Source organism: Mesoplodon mirus (assembly GCF_964341445.2).
Source record: "Mesoplodon mirus genome assembly, chromosome: 8".
Lineage (NCBI taxonomy): Eukaryota > Metazoa > Chordata > Mammalia > Artiodactyla > Ziphiidae > Mesoplodon > Mesoplodon mirus.
Window position 1 is genome coordinate 35399805 of NC_138984.1, and position 19950 is coordinate 35419754.

Consider the following 19950-nt stretch of genomic DNA (forward strand, 5'->3'; position numbering starts at 1 on the left):
TTTTGGCTGTGTTGGGTCTTCGTTGCTGCATGAGGTCTTTCTCTAGTTGTGGCGAGCGGGGGCCCCCCTCGCTGCAATGTGCGGGCTCCTCACTGCAGTGGCCTCTCTTGTTGCGGAGCACAGGCTCTAGGCGTGGGGCTTCAGTAGTTGCGGCACACGGGCTCAGTAGTTGTGGCTCGTGGGCTCTAGAGTGCAGGCTCAGCAGTTGTGGCGCACGGACCTAGCCGCTCTGCAACATGTGGGATCTTCCCAGACTAGGGCTCGAACCCATGTCCCCTGCATTGGCAGGCAGACCCCCAACCACTGTGCCATCAGGGAAGTCCCTTTATGATAACTTTAAATAGACTATAACCTGGGACTTTGCTGGTGGCCCAGTGGTTAAGAATCTGCCTTCCAATGCAGGGGATGCAGATTCAATCCCTGGTCGGGGAACTAAGATCCTACAAGCCTCAGGGCAACTAAGCCTGCATGCCACAACTACTGAGCCTTCACACCACAACTAGAGAGAAGCCTGTGTGCTGCAACGAAGAGCCCACATGCTGCAACAAAAGATCCCGCATGCTGCAGTGAAGATCCTGTGTGTTGCAGCTAAGACCTTATACAGCCAAAAATAGATAAATAAAATAAAATAATTTTTAAAGTGCTACGGACAGATAATTAGAAAAAAAGTAGAGTGTAACCTATAAAAATATCAAATCACTATGTTGCACACCTGAACTAAGGTAATATTGTAAAATCAACTATACTTCAATTTTAAAAATTCACATAAAAGTGAAAAAAAAGGAACTTTGGTGTTTTATGACACTTTGAGAATGAGTTGCCTAGAAAGGAAAAAAAACAAAACAAAAACAAGCAACAGATTTGTCTTTGAGAAATGCATTTGCTGAGAACACATTAGGAAGCTCTCTGCTTTTTCTAGGCAGGAAAGAGGTAACAACAAAATGTTCTAAGCCCTCCGTTTTTATTTCCCTGATTCAGTAAATATCCAGTAAATACCAATTGTATGTCTGGTGTGCTGTAATGGAGAGCTGAAGACAGTAAATCATGGTACTTAGATGATTTGCGTTGTCCAGTGAGGGACATAGTAAGGACAAGCACGATACCATTGTCAATGTGCAGATGCAGAGGTTTGTACTGGATGCCATTAGAATATGGAGGAGGGAGTGACCAAATCCACCGTTGGGAAGGAAGGGATTCCCAAAGAATCCTGAGTAGGAGATATTTGAGGTGGGTCTTGAAGGAAGAGAGGAGGTTGGTTTGATGGAGAAATAGAGCCAAGAAACAGCACGTGAAAAAGCCTGAAATGTGATGATAGCTGCCAGATTCTAAGAGCAGGAAGCAGCTTGGTGTGTCTAGTGTAGAGTGTGTGTGTATCTGTGTCTGTGTATGTAGGGTGAAGGGTGACAGAGATGAGGTGGGGATTGAGAAGGACCTAGGAGGCTATGCTGAAGAGTTTGGTCTTAATCTGTGTTCCATTTTCTGTGTAGTAATTTACTTTAAAATACTTTAGAAATTTAGTATAAACTATGTGATGTATTTAAACATAAATTAACTTTTATCTATACCCTAGATACAGTCAACTTGTGTAGTAAATTTGCAATTGAAGAATCCAGATCATGAATTTGCACTTCAAAACTGGTTCCCTAAACATTTCAGGGCTTCCCTGGTGGCACAGTGGTTAAGAATCCGCCTGCCAATGCAGGAGACACGGGTTCGAGCCCCTGTCCGGGAAGATCCCACATGCCATGGAGCAACTAAGCCCGTGTGCCACAACTACTGAGCCTGTGTTCTAGAACCCCCGAGCCACAACTAATGAAGCCCGCGTGCCTAGAGCTCGTGCTCTGCTACAAGAGAAGCCACCGCAGTGAGAAGCCTGCAAACCGCAATGAAGAGTAGCCCCCGTTCGCTGCAACTAGAGAAAGCCCGTGCACAGCAACGAAGATCCAATGCAGCCAAAAATAAAAAATAAATTTAAATAAATAAGTAAATAAATTTATATTAAAAAAACATTTCAAATAATTTTCTAAAACTCCATCTTAAGGTTTTGTTAACTGGTATAGGGGATGATAGAAATAAGATAACATGGTTGTCTAGAAAGATAACCTGGCCCTATGACCCTTATCTGAAGAAGGTGTAGGGACCCAGCAGGCAGTGCTGGGAGCACTATTGGTTCTGAGTGCCTTCTTCCCAGAGGATGCTGTCACTTGTCCAGCTGGAAGGTTAGATGATTCTGCCATCAGAGTGTTGTGCCCACTCAAAGTGAACCTGCCGTGTGAGATGCTTGACCTAACCCTTAACTGGTGGAGTCAGCCAAGATTTATTAAAAGAATCTGTCAATTGTTGTATTTGTCAATTGCCCAATTGCTTTAGATCAGTTTGTGACAATCTGGTCAACTGTGGAGGCCACTGGAGATTATCAAAGTAAGCCACCAGCAGACTGTTAGCATTTTAGAAAGATCACTCTGGGGGAAGGGAGGTGTGGTGGGCTAGAAGGTGAGACCCCATAGGATTCTATTTTAACTAGGGCGATATATACCTCTTACAATGTGTTTTGTATAATTGCTTCTCTACTTCCTCCTATAGATTTTTTTAAATTAATTAATTTATTTATTGATTGATTTATTTTTGGCTGTGTTGGCTCTTCGTTTCTGTGCGAGGGCTTTCTCTAGTTGTGGCGAGCGGGGGCCACTCTTCGTCGCAGTGCGTGGGCCTCTCACTATCGCGTCCTCTCTTGTTGCGGAGCACAAGCTCCAGATGCGCAGGCTCAGTAGTTGTGGCTCACGGGCCTAGTTGCTCCGCGGCACGTGGAATCTTCCGAGACCAGGGCTCGAACCTGTGTCCCCTGCATTGGCAGGCAGATTCTCAACCACTGCGCCACCAGGGAAGCCCCCTCCTATAGATTTTTAAGCTACCTAGATTCTGGCAATACCACTTTGGGGTGGTGTATCAGGATAGGGTAAGGGTGGGCAGCCAGATAGGGGAATTTTAAAAAAGCTCTTTACATGGTTCTGATATGTTCATGCTTGCTTCTTCCAGGTGCTTAAGGGAGTGGGGAGAAGAGCCTCAGGGCAGGAGAGGGGACAGGGTTTTGTTGTTGCTATTGTTTTGTTTGTATGTACATCATATCTCCTCAATGTTTACACATTGTGAGCAACTTGAGAATAGGATTGAAATATTAAGCCCCTAAACTTTGATTCATCTAGTCTTTAGTTAAAAATATAAATAAAACTATTGTCACAATGGTGTTTGACAGGCCTGAGGAGGAAAAAATCAAGTACTTTGCATTTTCAATATACTGATTTGGATAAGCCTTGGAGAACATTTATATGCCAGCAATTTCTTAAGCACAAGGAACTAAGATACTGAACAAGTGGAAAAGGTCTTGCTTGTATTGGTACAGGCTCTGCTCTTGTAATATTTGCTAAAAAAGGAAGAAGTTCCTCCTTAGTTATACATTTAATGTTAATTACACTGGGCTTGTTCAAAGTTAAGACAAAGTTCCTTGCACCTTCTCCCTGGAATGTAATTGTCTACTGGTTACATTTAGTCAATAAATTATATTTGTTGTAGGATATGATATTTATTCAGTTAAATTGTAAATGAACTGTGTTCATCAATTTCATCACTATATAAATTGTGTAGCCTCTTCTGACATACAGAAAAATCTCAGAGTCCTGTGTCTGTTTGTTTATCCTTGCTAGCCGTGTATCAGTGTCTAACTTTAAAAATATTAAACCATGACTCATATAATGTACAGTGAGCAAGGTCAAAGATATAGTCAATGAGGGAGCCAAGATGAAAACACAAGTTCAAAGGAAGATATGAGAAACTGATACGGAAGAAAAGAATGCCAGAATAAGATTACACAATTAGACCAAAACAAAACAAAAACAAACAAACAAACACAAAACAAAAAACAACCCAAAAACCAAAACTAAAAATCAAAACAAAACTGGTGAATGTCCTACAGGGCAAAAAAACTCCTGAAACCTTTAGGGTTATCTTTTCCACTCTACAGAAATCATTTGCTGTTTGTCAATGTTCTACAAGTTAACACCTGTATTAGTTTCCTATTGCTGCTGTAACAAATCACCACACACTTGGTGGCTTAAAATAATACAGATTTATTATCTTACAGTTTTGGAGGTCATATGTCCAAAATGGGTCACACTGGGCTAAAATCAAAGTGTCAGCAGTGCTGTGCTCCTTCTGGAGACTCTAGCGGCGAACCCATTTCGTGGCCTTTTCCAGCTTCTAGAGACTACCTACCTCAAGACGTATCTTTTCAGAGGATGAACCCTAATAAATAGTAGATACATAAAGTTCCATTTCCCTAGAGCAGTACTGTCCAATATAACTTTCTGGGATGACGAATACGGTCTCCTCTATGCTGTTCAATATTGTACCCACCAGCCACGCATGGCTATTGAGTACTTGGAAGGTGGCTAGGGTAACTAGGGAACTGATTTTTTAATGTAATTAATTAAAATTAAAATCTAAATAAGCCACATGTGGCTTACGACCACCATATTGGACAGGGCATCCCTAGAGCATCAAATTACTTATTAATGGGTTTATTAGTTCTGGAGTATGACTTTGAACCCTCCCACAGTATTTTTTCCCCTTATTTCCAAGTTTTGGAAAAATTTTCAACATGTGCAAGTAACATAAATAGTGACTCCAACAGATTAAAATTCAATAACAATGTAGCCTGATTTCTCTGTTAAGGAACTAGTTTCTTTATTTTTACCTTCCTTAGATCTCCTGGCTTATGAATATCTGAGTTACACAGTATAGGCTTCACAACTATCAAAACTTTCTGTTTGAATAGAGCATATTTGTTTGCTCTTCCTTAGTCAAACATGTGTTAAGTACCAGTTTGACATAGACCCTGTGGTAAAGGATGAGTAAAATACAGTTCCTGACACCACAGTGGACCCATTGTCTAGAAAGGGAGGATACACGTGTAGACAAATAGTTGGTGGGAGAGAAAGAAGAACCAGGTACAATAGGGCATAAAGGAGGAAAGGTCACATCCTCCCCAAACTGTATCTGTTAGCCTTAGCAAGAAGGTTTATTGGCATGGTGGGTTGAGTAGTGTCACCCCAAATTCATGTCTACCTGGAACCTCAGAATGTGACTTTGTTTGGAAATAGGGTCTTTGCAAATGTAATTAGTTAAGATTAGAGGTCATACTGGATTAGGGTTGTCCCAAATCCAATGATTGCTGTTTTAATAAGAGAAAGAGAGAGAGAGCTGGACACAGACACACAGGGAAGAAGGCCATATGCTGATGGAGGAAGAGATTGGAGTGATGCAGCTACAAGCCAAGAAGACCAGGAGCCTCTAGAAGAGGCAAGGAGGGATTCTTCCCTAGAACCCATGGCCTTGCCAACACCTTGATTTCAGACTTCTAGCTTCCAGAACTGTGAGGAAATAAATAGTTAAGCCATTCAGTTTGTGGTCATTTGCTACAACAGGCCTAGGAAAGTAATACCTTTTTTTTTTTTTTTTTTTTGGCTGCGCCATGCGACTTGTAGGATCTTAGTTTGCTGATCAGGGATTGAACCCGATCAGTGAAAGCGCCTGATCAGGGAAAGCACTGAGTCCTAACCACTGGATCGCTAGGGAATTGCTTTTTTTTTTTTTTTTTTAAGGAGAGTAATACAATTGGAAAGGTACTCTGTAGCTCACAGAACTGAGTGCTGAGCTGAAGAAGCCAGGCTTCAGATGTGTAGGAACAGGGGCACCTCTGAGGATCTCAGCTGCAGAGCTCATGTACTCTCCATGCCTGGCCCGGCCATCCAGGCAATCTGCTCCAGTGGCCTTTTAACCTTGTGTAGCTCACTCAAGAGTCTGACTCTCATCAGAGGAACTCTGATCTGGCTTATCTGTGCCTTTCCCACAGCCCTCCTGGAACACATGGAGTGGAGGACAGGTAACTTCTCAAAGGAAAAGACCCCAGTCAGATAAAAATGACAGATGACCACTATGCCAATGTTAGCACCATCCTTTTTGGAAGAAGAAACTGTCCTGTTGGATGCTACTCATTTAGCCAGGGAGGGTGGGTGGTTACAGATGTTGAGAAAGATTATCCCAGCAGCTCTGTGCAGAACGGTTTGGAGCAAGAGCAGCTAGACAGCTGGTGACGTCAGCCAGAGTGAAGTTAAGGGAGCATGGGGGCGTCTCCTGCTGCCGTGTCTGTGCCAAGGAAAGAACGCTCTCGGTTTGCAATCTGTGGTTTCTTAACATTGACTCATTCAATGTGTAGGGAGGCTGAGAGATGCCTTTATTTTCTATTGCCAATTATTTCCGCCTATTTTTTTTACTTCTTTTTGGTATCTTGAAAGTCAGAAAGCCTACTTTTTGCTACTTGTCTACCCAGTTATATGAGACGATCAAGTGTTTTTACTGTTCCAGGGTGGAGCTCAGAGCAGATTGTTTTTCCTTTACGTGAGAGAAAACCCACCCAGAGAAGCCAGGCTCTGAAGGCAAGTGTACAATGCCTCCTGTGCACCCAAGACCCAAGGGGGAAGAACATAGAGCCCAGATGAGTGTCAAGGGTTACAATTTCTCACTATTATGGGCACCAAGGTGCTGCTGACATGGAAAAGGGGGTGGAATTGTCTAGACAGAGAAAGGGGGAACAGCATCTCACTCAGTGTGTCCAGCAGGGGTAACAGGCAGGAACCATGTGCTTGTCCTGCTGCCTTAGACTCACCCTGACATGCTGACATTTGGCCTTTGTGTCCCATCCATCTGTGGGGTCAGTCGGGAGTAGCTCTAATCTTGACAACAGTGACTGGGCATTCTGGGACCAGCTATTCCTGAAGGAAAGAAAAAAGTAAAAAGTAAAAAGTAGCTAATAAAAGTGGTTATACTCTGCGCTTGTGTAAGAATTGGCTGGATGGGATGGTGGTATGAGAGTCTTTACACTGTATAACTTTTCATATTTTTTTTAACTGTGTGAATGTATTACTTATATAGTAAGTTTTATTCTTTAACAAGGCTTATAGAGCCCAAAGAACTGGTTTTTAGAATGTGGCTTCAAATATGTCTTTTTAAAAAAGTATTTTATTCATATCCATGCCACCCAGATTTTAGTGCATCAACTCACATGAATAATTTTTATTCAGACCCCCTGTTCTTAGTGCTTTATAGTTCTCAACCCTGACAAATGGAAAATAAATACCCAGTAACCATCCTTAGCCCTAATACACCAAATTAAAATAAAAATTATATTCACCATCATTTAAAATGATACAAATGATAAAACACACAAATTTCTCACATTCATATTAGATTACACAGTTAAGGATTTTTTTTTTTTTAACTTTTTTTTGGTTTGTTTTTGTGGTACGCAGGCCTCTCACTGTTGTGGCCTCTCCCGTTGCGGAGCACAGGCTCCGGACGCGCAGGCTCAGCGGCCATTGCTCACTGGCCCAGCCGCTCCGCGACATGTAGGATCTTCCCGGACCGGGGCACGAATCCGTGTCCCCTGCATCGGCAGGCGGACTCTCAACCACTGCGCCACCAGGGAAGCCCAAGGATTTTTTTTTTAAAGAGCCAAAACATTTTTTCTTTATTACTTTCAACTTATTTTACCCTGGCTACTCCCGCTAAGTTCCCCAGCTCTTCGGCTCATGTGTGCAAAACTCTTGTGTAATTTTTTGTCCTGTCTGTGACCCTTCTGCTTCTGTCTCCTTTCTCTTTGTGCTCCTGCCCCACTTCCTCCCTTGGACTCCTGTGGCCCAGTGAGGCCTCCAGTCAGCCTGTGGACAGCTGTGTCCCAGTCACTTCAGTCAGACATACTCATGGCCTTCAGCAGCCCTCAGTCTCCTCCAGACTGTCTACATGCCCAGTCTTTGCCTTCCTCCGCAGTCACCCAGAGCTCCCAGCTCAGGCTCACCTCCTCTATGCATTCATTCCGGGAGTCACTGCAGATGAAGGCTTTGTGAGCCTGATAGTGTGGATTCTGGCTGACAGGGTGTCGTTAGTATAAATTGATTTACAATGTTTTATTAGTTTCAGGTATACAATATAGTGACTCAATATATATATTTTTTATGACTCAATATTTTTATAGATTATACTCCATTTAAAGTTATTACAAAATAGTGGCTATATTTCCCTGTACCGTACAATATATTCTTGTTGCTTATTTATTTTATACATAGTAGTTTGTGTCTCTTAATCTTAATGCCCCTCCCCCAGGCCCTCTCCCCATTGGTATGTTTTAGGTTTTCAAAGGGGGGAAGGTAAATGTCTTTAGAAACAAGACACTTGCCAACTTTATAGAATAATAGGGCAGGACAAGTTCTCCAAAGCAGTATTTTTCTAATTTTTATGGTTGTGGAACCCTTCATGTCTCTGAATCCTAAAGATTTTTTAAAAAATGAAATCCTTGTTTCTAAGGAAGGTCCTAATTTGAAAGTGTTAATTAGGCATTTTCTTTATACCTTTAAAGGAAATTTCATTTTTTTTCTTGTGGAATTTTATTTTATTTTATTTTATTTTATTTATTTATTTATTTTTAAAGTTCCACATGAGAAATTCATTTTATACATTTTAATTAAAAACTTAAAAAAATTTGTTATTTAAAAATTTTAGAAATCCAGAAGGGAAAACATATCTCTTTTAAGAATCTGTAGCTGTTCCTTGGGACTTTGCTCACTTCATGCCTGGCCTGCTCCAGTTCAATTGCATCAGCTGCCAATCATGAGTTGTATCTCTGAGTTGGGGACCAGTTTTAAGGCCCTTAATCTTGGTGTGATACTTGGTTTCCTTGTTTTTGGCCACTGGCAAAAGACTTTGACTCAGATTCCCTGCTGTGATTTTTCCCTCATTTTTTCATTCCAAATACTAAGTTAAACCATATTAAGTTGAAACTGATATTTTTGTAGGTCAAAGACAAGTATTTCATATGGTTCAACATAAAAAATTACCCTTGAGTGACTCAAACACCTAGGGACCCAAAAGCTGGTGCAAACCTACTTGGCCAGCACTGCAGCAAGGCTGATTCCCAACTCAGTATACAATCTGTTTCAACTTTGCTTGCGCAAATATCTGATTATTTTATTATACTCTCTTTTTACCTCTGTAAGTCCCTTCTTGTTCTTTTTTCAGAATTATTTGAGCTACTATTGCTTGTTTCTTTTCCCAAATGAACATTAGAATCATTTAGTACCAAAAATATCCTGTAGATATTTTAAAAATAGAGTTATAGACCAACTTAGGAAGAATTGATATCTTCATGATTTTGAATGTTCCTATACAAGAACAGAACATGCCTTTCCATTTATTCAAGTTGTCTTTTTAGTCCTTGGTAGAATTAATTCTTTTTTTTTTTCTTGTGGAATTTTAAATGACTACACAAAATACACTTTCCAATAACTACATTTTTCTTTCTCCCATCACCAAAAAGGAGATTTTGTATAGAAATGATATTTTTTGTGGTATCTGTTTGAGCCAGGCTGCTCTGTTGGGCTCAGAGCAGAAACTATCACTAGCATCACTGTTCTGACCAAGAGTTAACCACCTAAGAAAGGGATAAGAGCAAAAATCAACAACTCTGATCAAGGTTACCAAAGCCACACTGGTAAAAAAAACAACTTTTGATATGATTATTCAAACTGCAGAAATTTTTATAACAAAAATGCTCCAGCCTTCTTACAAATGTCTGCTTTTCATTGATGCTTAAAGTCAATTACCCGTGAAAAACAGGCTGCTAAATCTTAAGGGCTGTTTTTTCTGCTCTCAGCAGTTCAACTTGATTTAATGTGGTAAACTCTTTTTAAGCCTTTGGGAGAGGTATATTTTGAAAAACGTCATTAACAGTTATAGGTATTAGGTGGAGACCTTAACTGTAATATTTACATGGTGACTTGTATTTACACAGTATTTTTACATGCATTATTTTACTTAATTCCAAAGGAAAAATACTGAATGTTTGACCCTGATTTCTGTTTAAGAAGTAGCTATATGCTGGCTTTTATTTACCTTATGATTATAAGAAGCTTGTTATAAGAGGAGGTTTGGGACTTTCCAATGCTCATGTTCTAGTACACAGACCTGACCGTCTCACCTTCTTACTTGTCAGAACAAATTCTTTTGACAAAAGTATTCAAAGGCCAAATATAAAGAGTGTTAGTATCTATATTTCTCAAAAAAATTTTTTTTCATAGTACAATATTGTATGCCAGTGTGAAGCATTATATATCTCAACTAAAAAACCACATTGGAGTTCGACCAAATGTAAATGCTAATACAGGCTCAGATTTGCTCCAAGGTGCTTTAAAAAACTGGTCTGTGTCAAGAGCCAGGCTACAACAATTTCAGGAGGCCTGCTGTGTGAATGAACTGTAGTTTCGAAAGATCTGAAGCAGTAGACCTGCACTGTGATAGGGGCTAGTTGCCAGGAAACTGCTGATTGGATAAGGACTATCCGGGTTTCACCCTGATGATGTGAAGATAAAGTTGCTTGACCGCATATTTCTATTTCTTTTATCTCTCTGCCACGGAGAGCAACAACTGCAGCCTTTCAGTTACAAGTTTTTTTCCACCAGGGAGTCGAGATCAGAAACTTACAAAGAAGGCCATTTTGGAGGACTACTTAGTCCCAGGCTACTTTGAATCCATTGAAACTGCCACAGGGCCTTTGCACTAGCTGTTCTCTGCCTGGAACACACCATTACCAGCTTTATGCTTGCTCCCCCACTTCATACAGGCCTCGGCTCAAATGTAAATACTCCAGAGAAACCTTCTCTAATAATCTAAAATAATCTCTCTATCACAAGCTAGCCCCCTACTCTTCTATTTTGCTTCACAGTATTTATCACCACCTGAAATTGTTTGTTTCTTTATTTGTTTACTGTCTGGTTTCCCCAATAGAATGTAGGCTCCATATGGCAGAGATTGACTATCTCACTATTTTTTTAGCTACCAGCAGTGCCTGGCACATGGAAAGGGCTGAATAAGCATGCTAGATGAATGAATGATTACATGATAAATGATCAAAGCTGGGGCCACATCTCATACCCCTTTGACTGTAAGAAAAGGTTAAATTAGAAAAGTTTATTCTATTGACACACAGGGATAACCCACAGTTAGGCAAGCCCTTATAATTTACAGTAATTGTTTGTCTTCCCCCTCTGCTATACCATAAACAACTAGAGAGAAGGCGCCTTTGAGTCTAGTTCACCACTATACTCCTCGTACCTCAAACTATGCGAGAAGGAAAGTATTATTTAATTTGATTTGATTAAGATATGAATTTGATTGAATATATGAAATTTTTTTTTTTTTTTTTTTTTTTTGCGGTACACGGGCCTCTCACTGCCGCGGCCTCTCCCGTCGCGGAGCACAGGCTCCGGACGTGCAGGCCCAGAGGCCATGGCTCACGGGCCCAGCCGCTTATTTATAAAGCTGATTATTTATAAAGATAAATAATCTTTATTTATAGCCACTGGAATAAGTTTTGGAGGCAAGAGCAGGGCAGAAGTTTTAACTTCTTAATAATAAGCCTCTTGTTTTTAAGGCTACTTAGAACATGTTGAGAAAGACCATTTATCTTTCATTCTCATCCTGACCCACAATATTCCTAGCCATTCCACTGACCTCACATATATTTGAATCAGTGAGAATATAGGCTTCTTCAAATCCTTGACAAGACTTCAGTGAGCCAAGCATTTCTCTGTTCTGGTCTGCAGATCCCCTCTCCTCAGCTGTACACCAACAGAGGAGAGGACAACCAGAAGCCAGCCTTGAGTGGGGCCTCCCAAGAGAGACAAAGAGGAGGAAGTCCTGACTCTTAGTTTAACAGAGAGAACCAGAAACCCACAAAACAGATTCTTCTGCCACTTCCTGTCACAGGAAATGTCAATACTCCTTTATCCATATAGTAACACAAACCAGAAACCTTGACTTGGCCTGACATTTCTCTCCCTCATACTCAGTAGCTAGTCCTTCACCATGCCCCTGACAATCTTTTCCACCAGTCTATTTCCTCCATTTCTAACCACTATGTCACTCATTCATTAAACAAACATTTGCTGAGTATCTAATAGGTGCCAGGAATTGATCTGGGTGCTGGGAATACAGCAGTGAATGAAACAGAGAGTGACCTCTACCTTCAAGAAGATTATTTTCTAGAGACTCTAAGTCCAACTACCATCTCCCTAGCCTGGGTCAAAGCAACCTACTAACTGGTCTCCTTACTGCAACGTGGTGTGACAAATATGATCATGTCACTCTAGCATGTACACAGGCGAAAAGGTTCCCATTGATCTTAGGATAAAGATAAACCTGTTTACATTGCCTGCCAAACCTATAAACCTGCGAAGTCCAGCATGGCTGGCCCCCACCCACTTCTCCAGCCACACGGGGTTCCCTACCCCACCTTGTCTCTCCACAATAGTTACATTTGCTGTCTGTTCCTCATGTCAAGGACAGAGGCCTCCACCAGCGCTTCCCACTGCTTGGAACCATTTTCTTGTTTTTCCTCACCTGGCTAACCCCCTACTCACCTTTCATATCTTAATCAAATTTCATATCTTCGGGGGCTTCCCTGGTGGCGCAGTGGTTGAGAGTCTGCCTGCCGATGCACGGGACACAGGTTTGTGCCCCGGTCCGAGAAGATACCACATGCCGCGGAGCAGCTGGGCCCGTGAGCCATGGTCGCTAAGCCTGCGCGTCCGGAGCCTGTGCTCTGCAACGGGAGGGGCCGCAGCAGTGAGAGGCCCGCGTACCTCAAAAAAAAAAAAAAAAAAAAAAAAAGATTATAAGTTTTGGGGATAAATAACTTTGGCCAGGTATTTTCTTTTTGGGTTTAAGCAACTATATTTTTGAGTGATATTGCATGGGAAAATTATCTTCTCAATCCAGACTTCCTGTGGATAAAGGCTCAACTGAGTAACCCCCAATTAAACTGTTCAAATCTTTTTAAACATTTATGTCAGGGATATCCCAATTTTGTAAAATGAATACATAAATAAGATATTTTGTACATATAAACCTATAAGAATTAAAACATGGTTAAAAATGTGTTTATGTGTGTGTGTGTATGTATGTGTATATATATATCACCAAAAATGGTTATGGCTATTTCTGGTGAGTGGGATTATGGGTGATTTTAACTTTCATCTTATTCTTTTCAGCATTTTCTAATTTTTCCATAATGGACATGTGTGACTTTTATGAAGATAAAAAATACTTGTGACAAAAATGAGGTTTATAGGGCTTCCCTGGTGGCGCAGTGGTTGAGAGTCCGCCTACCGATGCAGGGGACACGGGTTCGTACCCCGGTCCGGGAGGATCCCACATGCCGCGGAGTGGCTGGGCCCGTGAGCCATGGCCGCTGAGCCTGCGCATCCGGAGCCTGTGCTCCGCTATGGGAGAGGCCACAACAGTGAGAGGCCCGCGTAATGCAAAAAAAAATGAGGTTTATAATATGAAATATAGATTATAACATAAGAGGTGATATATATTGGCCATGCATCCATTTATGAGTATTTTAGAAAATGGTAGATTACTCTCACATTGACTCTGAGCATTTGATTGGTGGGTGTACAAATTAGATGATTTATATCCATGAAGACATTTAATTAATCTTATCAAGAAACCATCAGACTGGGGAGAAAATATGGCCTCACTACACAGACCAGGTAGCCAATAGGCTGCGTTTCAAACAGTGAATGAAATCAAAGCGATTCACTTCTTACCGTTGCATGTGACAACGTGACTTTGCCAGACCGTTGGACTATGAAAAATGGCCTGAAATCTTGGAAACAAAGGAATTAATTTTCTGAAAGCAGGGACAATTGAGGACTGAAAATGTTGAGCCCAGTCAAGAAAGGAAGATTAGAAGTATCTTTCTGTTGTGTTGTATCTTTTCGGTTCCCTAACCTGCCCCATTCCAGAAAAGGATATTTATTACTGCCAAAGACGATCAAGAACTTTTGTTTAAAGGTCAGAAGTTCTTGTGCTTTTGGGGTGAAGATCACACAATTCTGCAGTTAACATGTCACTGGTGCTGCTGGAAATAGGCAGACATGGCTCTCCAGGCCAAAATCAGCCCAGAGAAGGAGCTCCCGGAGTGGAGGAGGGCTGATTCCCTGGTCTTGGCCATCTGAGGAGGGACTGGCCCAAAGCAGGTGATTGGAATTCTTTCTGTGGCCAGTGCAATCAGCTGAGCATCAGCCTGAGGGGACAGAGAAAAATCCAGGGTGGTCAGTATTATTGGAGTTCAAGAAATGCTGAGTCAGATCTGGAGACGGGAAGAGGACTGGATCATGTAGGAGAAGGAAATGAGTAATTATGACATATTCCTTTAAGCAATATTCCTAAATCCTAGGTCTTTCACTCTACGGCTGGCTGTTTTTTTTTTTTTTTTTTTTTTGCGGTACGCGGGCCTCTCACTGTTGTGGCCTCTCCCGTTGCAGAGCACAGGCTGTGGACGCTCAGGCTCAGCGGCCATGGCTCACGGGCCCAGCCGCTCTGCGGCATGTGGGATCCTCCTGGACCGGGGCACGAACCCGTGTCCTCTGCATCGGCAGGTGGACTCTCAACCACTGCGCCATCAGGGAAGCCCCGGCTGCCTGTTTTGAAGAGGTCAGTTAAGTATTTGGGCTTCTTTTAATATAGATATGAAAATACACATTTCTTTTAAGAAGTAGAGAATCAATTCTTTTCTCTCTAGGAGGCAATATACTTCTACTGGAGCCAGACGGTCTGGGCTTGAATCTTAACCTTGGGTAAATTACTATACCTTAGTTTCCTCAATAGTAAAATGAAGAAAATCATCATAGTCACCTGATAGAGTTGTAGGAATGAGTAATGAGATAATCTGTAAAATATTTAGTGCAGTGGTCAGTCAATGCAAACTACCATCATTGTTGATATTACGAAGCTATGAAGAAATCCACACAGGGTGGACTCAGTGACCTACCCAACGCTGCATGTCTGCCACGGTCAGCAGGTTGGCATTGCTGTGTGCATGTGTATCTAGCAGATGGCTCCCGAGTCCTCGCCCCCGGGCTGGGAGGCACTGTCATGAAATGGAATGAAGTAGAAAAGCAGCAGTGGGTCATGAGATCACGTTTCCTAAATGAAGGACAGACTGTGTGTACTCTATAATTGTATAGGAAACATGGAAAGTGGCATTATCAAATACTTCTCCATGATCTGGGTTATTTTTTGTGTTTGTTTTTCTTGAAGAATTGGATAGATTAGGTAGGACAGAGGGAGGGAATACTTAGAACAGTTTTGTGAAATCAGTCAGTTATTTCACATTTAGCTATTAGTTTTTGAGGCACCATAAATTATCCTACTACAGGATTGCCCAGATGATCAAATTACATAACAGATGGGGAAATGCTTTTTATAAAGTTAAAATTACGACATATACTAAAGGTATTTGTGTGATTTATTTTTATCATCTTGTACTTTGATTAGCTTATATCTTATAATGTGCTCTTATAATTTGATTAGACACACATTAGCTTTTTTTAACATCTTTATTGGAGTATAATTGCTTTACAATGGTGTGTTAGTTTCTGCTTTATAACAAAGTGAATCAGTTATACATATACATATGTTCCCATATCTCTTCCCTCTTGCGTCTTCACATTAGCTTTTAAATTTACCTGAGTGGTCTAAGGAGCAGGAAGTAGAAAAATCACCTTTTAGGAAAATAAACAGTAATTCCATACCATCTCTGTGAACCTATCTGCACAGGACATTCAAACCCATTCTGGGGTCGCTGGGCTCTTCACTGTGAGGTCCTCAGCTATGTCTCCTTCTCTGTGTGCTGAGCCACAGCATCAGTGATGGTGAAGAACACCGATGACCCCAGGAACATCCTAGACACTCCCAGACCCTGCAAAGAAACACATTTGTTTTAGAAGCTTCTATTACTAAACGACAAGCCACTGTAGGTGAGGGACAGATCTTTTTCACCATTGTATCCCCAACTCCTAGCACAGTGTCTTGCACACAGTAATTTCCAATAATTGTTTGTTGACTGACTTACTGATTGAATGAAGCTTGAGTTCTCAAAAATCCTAGTATTGCCTGAACTTCCCTTTTCAAAAATCCTGTGTGGGTTAAATCTTTGTTCTGTAGGAAAGGGGTGTGTGTGTGTGTCTGTGTGTGTGTGAGTGTGTGTGTTGGGTGAGGGGAGGATAGCCTATTTTAAAAAGCACATTCAGTGGACTGAACTGGACAACTTCATGAGCCACATTATGACTCCAGGGTCAGGGAAGGCAAGGTACTCTAGAAGAAAGAGTACACACTTTGGTACCAGATGATGAGTTGCAGGCTTAGCATCTGTAAGGAACAGTAAGGTAATGTAAATGAATGATGTGGACAGATGAAGGACAATAAGGAATAGTGGGAATTATGGTGTAGTAGTGATAACTCTGTGGCCTGTCTAAAGGGGTGGCTATTCTTCAGCTCTAGCTAATTGTTGTTTTTCAGGAATGTAGTCCAAATTACCAGAACATCCAATTTTTCAAGAGGATTTAGAAATTCGTATTTTAATGTAAGATTCCCTGACCTTTGAAAACACTGCAGGCTAGATTCTACCAGCGGGCCCCCAATTTGCAACCTGTGAGCTAGAGAGATGGAGTCTGTATCCTGGCCCTTACTCCCTGTGTTTCTCTGGGTGACATCACCTCTCTGAGCCCCTGTTCTTTATCAGTGAAATTTAGGCCAATGATACCCACTTTACAGGGTGTCATGAGGTTCAGGAAGTGCAAAAGCACCTAGCACAGTGCCTGGTACCTGGTAGGTTCCTCTTATTATTACACAGTACACTCCATGAAGGCACCTGCAAACCCAGGGTTTTCCTGAATGCCTGCCTGTAAGTGACTGGCCACAAACACAGGGACTCAAGGGCCTGCTTATTACTCTCGACGAACTGAAAGCTAGGCTCTGAGCTTCCTTTTGCCTTTTCCCTTTTTTTTTTTTTTTTTTTTTTTTTTTTTGGCGGTACGTGGGTCTCTGACTGTTGTGGCCTCTTCCGTTGCGGAGCACAGGCTCCGGACGCGCAGGCTCAGCGGCCATGGCTCACGGGCCCAGCCTCTCCGCGGCATGTGGGATCTTCCCGGACCGGGGCACGAACCCATGTGCCCTGCATCAGCAGGCGGACCCTCAACCACTGCGCCACCAGGGAAGCCCGTGACTGCTTTTAGGTTACCCATATTTACAGTCTAGCTACTTACAGCGACACTAACATTTGCCTCCATTTTTAAAGAGGATATACTTTGTGCTGCAGTTAGGATGCCAAGAAGAGAGAAGCCAACAAACTGTTTCGGTCCAGACCTCACAGGGTGTCTGCATCTTGAGGGTTTAAGGTTTGACTTTTAGATCTGCACATTGAAAACCTCAACTGATTTTTTTTTTTTTTTTTTTTTTTTTTGCAGTATGCGGGCCTCTCACTGTTGTGGCCTCTCCCGTTGCGGAGCACAGGCTCCGGATGCGCAGACCCAGCGGCCATGGCTCATGGGCCTAGCCGCTCCGCGGTATGTGGGATCTTCCTGGACCAGGGCACGAACCCATGTCCCCTGTGTCGGCAGGCGGACTCTCAACCACTGCGCCACTAGGGAAGCCCTCAATTGATTTTTATTAGGGTTCCCAGAGGGACCCCCTAGATTGTGCTAACCAAACTCATAGGGGACTGGTGGTAATTCAGGGCTGGTGAGAAAGGGCCAGTAATTCGATGTGTTTATTAATGGAAGATGGATCCAGCTAGAGGGCTGATTTGCCCTCTTCTTGGATTACTGAACTCAGGAATTTGGAATTTATTATGTACAGGGCACTGGGCTGGCCATTACCTCCTTTCTTCATGAGGATTTTCTATACCTGTGTGTGTGTGTGTGTGTGTGTGTGTGTGTGTGTGTGTGGTTTGTTGGCTTGTTTCATTTGATTGTAAAACTAATGTCATACACTTCCTGCGTTTGACAATCAGCTCCCCTCTCTGTGCTTCATTTAATTAACGTGCATCTACTGAGGGCCTCCCACTGCCAGGCACTGCACCCAGGATGCCTGGTGATGACCGTCCTATCCATCCTATCCACCCCTCCATCTCTTTTGCTTTGTTACCAACAATAGAACCGATTCTAATATTTTTTCTCCTCAGCTGATACACTAACAATTTCCTTCTGACTGAGTTCAGAAGTCTAAATTAAGCATCCTATCCATCTCTCTTGCCCAGCAAGGAGCTTCAAAATAGAAAAGTTTTATGGTAAAGATAGGGAGATGTGTAAAATTGAGTTGCAACTTATTTCTAATGGTATTACTACTCATAGTAAAGAATAGTAAATAATGATTAGACATCGTAAGTCATGTTTATTTATTTTTTTAGCAAATAGGGGTATTTTTATTATTTAATATTTCTTTGGACATAGCTCAAAGGCCTCTTCAAAGTCATGGAATTTGGGGCCTAGAAGGAACCTTAAGGATCACATAATAAAAACTTATTTTACGGGCTTCCCTGGTGGTGCAGTGGTTAAGAATCCACCTGCCAATGCAGGGGACAAGGGTTCGAGCCCTGGTCCAGGAAGATCCCACATGCCGCGGAGCAACTAAGCCCATGCGCCACAACTGCTGAGCCCATGAGCCACAACTACTGAAGCCCATGAGCCACAACTACTGAAGCCTGCGCACCTAGAGCCTGTGCTCTGCAACAAGAGAAGCCACCGTAATAAGAAGCCCACACACCGGAACGAAGAGTAGCACCCACTCGTTGCAACTAGAGAAAGCCTGCGCACAGCAACAAAGACCCAACACAGCCAAAAATAATAAATAAATAAAAATAAAATTTATTTTAAAAAAACCAACTTATTTTACAACTGAAAGAACTGAGGCCCAGAGTGATTTGATGGCCTCATAATTTCTTAGCCAAGTCAAGGCATTATTGTAGTGTTTACCTGGAGTATCCAGCGGCTGAAAGACTGATTCTTTGTTCAAAAGCAGTTTCTATGTGCAGAATGGGCATATTTAGTCAGAATAAAACAAACATACCATCTGATAGGTGAGAAGGAAAATATTCTGTATATCAGAATTGACATCTGACAATTGTTACTGGTGCTTTGTTACCAATAATAGAACCCATCCTAATATTTTTTTCTCCTCAGCTAGTGCACTAACAATTTCCTTCTGACTGAGTTCAGAAATCTAAATTAAGCAAGTAAAATAGAATCCTGCTGCACATCTGTGATGTAGGGGCTTAGTTCACAAGATATTTGGAGCTTCATTTGTAAGCGTTAGAACTCTAAGTGTGTGTGCAAGTGTGAGATAATTGTTCTAATGAAATAAGATATAGGACATTGTAAAGTTGGATTAAACAAGTCTTTTCCCTTGAGATATATTCAGTAGCAATTAGGCTTTTTAGTTTTCTTCCTCCCTCCCCAAATATGACATTTTTATGGCTTAGGAAGGCTCAGTCTTTTCTTTCTTATTTAAGAAAGAAAAGAGGTAAGGCCTCTGGTAATTCTTCATACACTTCTGTTCCTCCTCCCAGCGATGCGGTTCCCTGTGCTCTCTCTCCACTCATACCTGGGATACATCATGGAGCAGCTGTATCACCTGCTGATCCTGCCCTTTCACAGAAATCCGCTCCTAGGTCTGACTCTACGTGGTGCGTGTGTGCACTACCACAGCTCTGTCAGCACAGGTTTGGATTGCTTTCTCATTTGTAGTAACAGGCAGAGTGGAACACTTACCCAGTCTTTGCAGGTACCTTCTGGATTTTTCTTAATGATGGGCTCAAGGTGTTTCAGAAGAATCTGACAAGCATTCTTGAAGGAGTAAAGAAATGAATCCTCATTAGAGAAGAGTGTGGTGGTTAGGATTTGAAAGAATATTGGTTGACAATTGATCAGGTCAGTGAATGCTTTTGGGGTGCCTGATACTGACACATTGGGAACGCAGGGACAATACCAACACAGCCCC

At 41.9% G+C, this 19950-nt stretch overlaps 1 protein-coding gene across 1 annotated transcript in view; it reads right to left on the reverse strand.

Moving 5' to 3' along the window:
* LOC309809349 (aldehyde oxidase 2-like) overlaps positions 1–19950 on the reverse strand; it is a gene marked incomplete at both ends in the record, with an annotated part of 103801 nt that overhangs the window by 24570 nt on the left and 59281 nt on the right. The window contains 9 exon segments of the mRNA XM_082630412.1: positions 6722–6827; positions 14025–14197; positions 14945–15043; positions 15708–15737; positions 15741–15808; positions 15811–15874; positions 17220–17337; positions 18927–18975; positions 19718–19796. Coding sequence (XP_082486538.1) covers positions 6722–6827; positions 14025–14197; positions 14945–15043; positions 15708–15737; positions 15741–15808; positions 15811–15874; positions 17220–17337; positions 18927–18975; positions 19718–19796 — 786 coding nt within the window.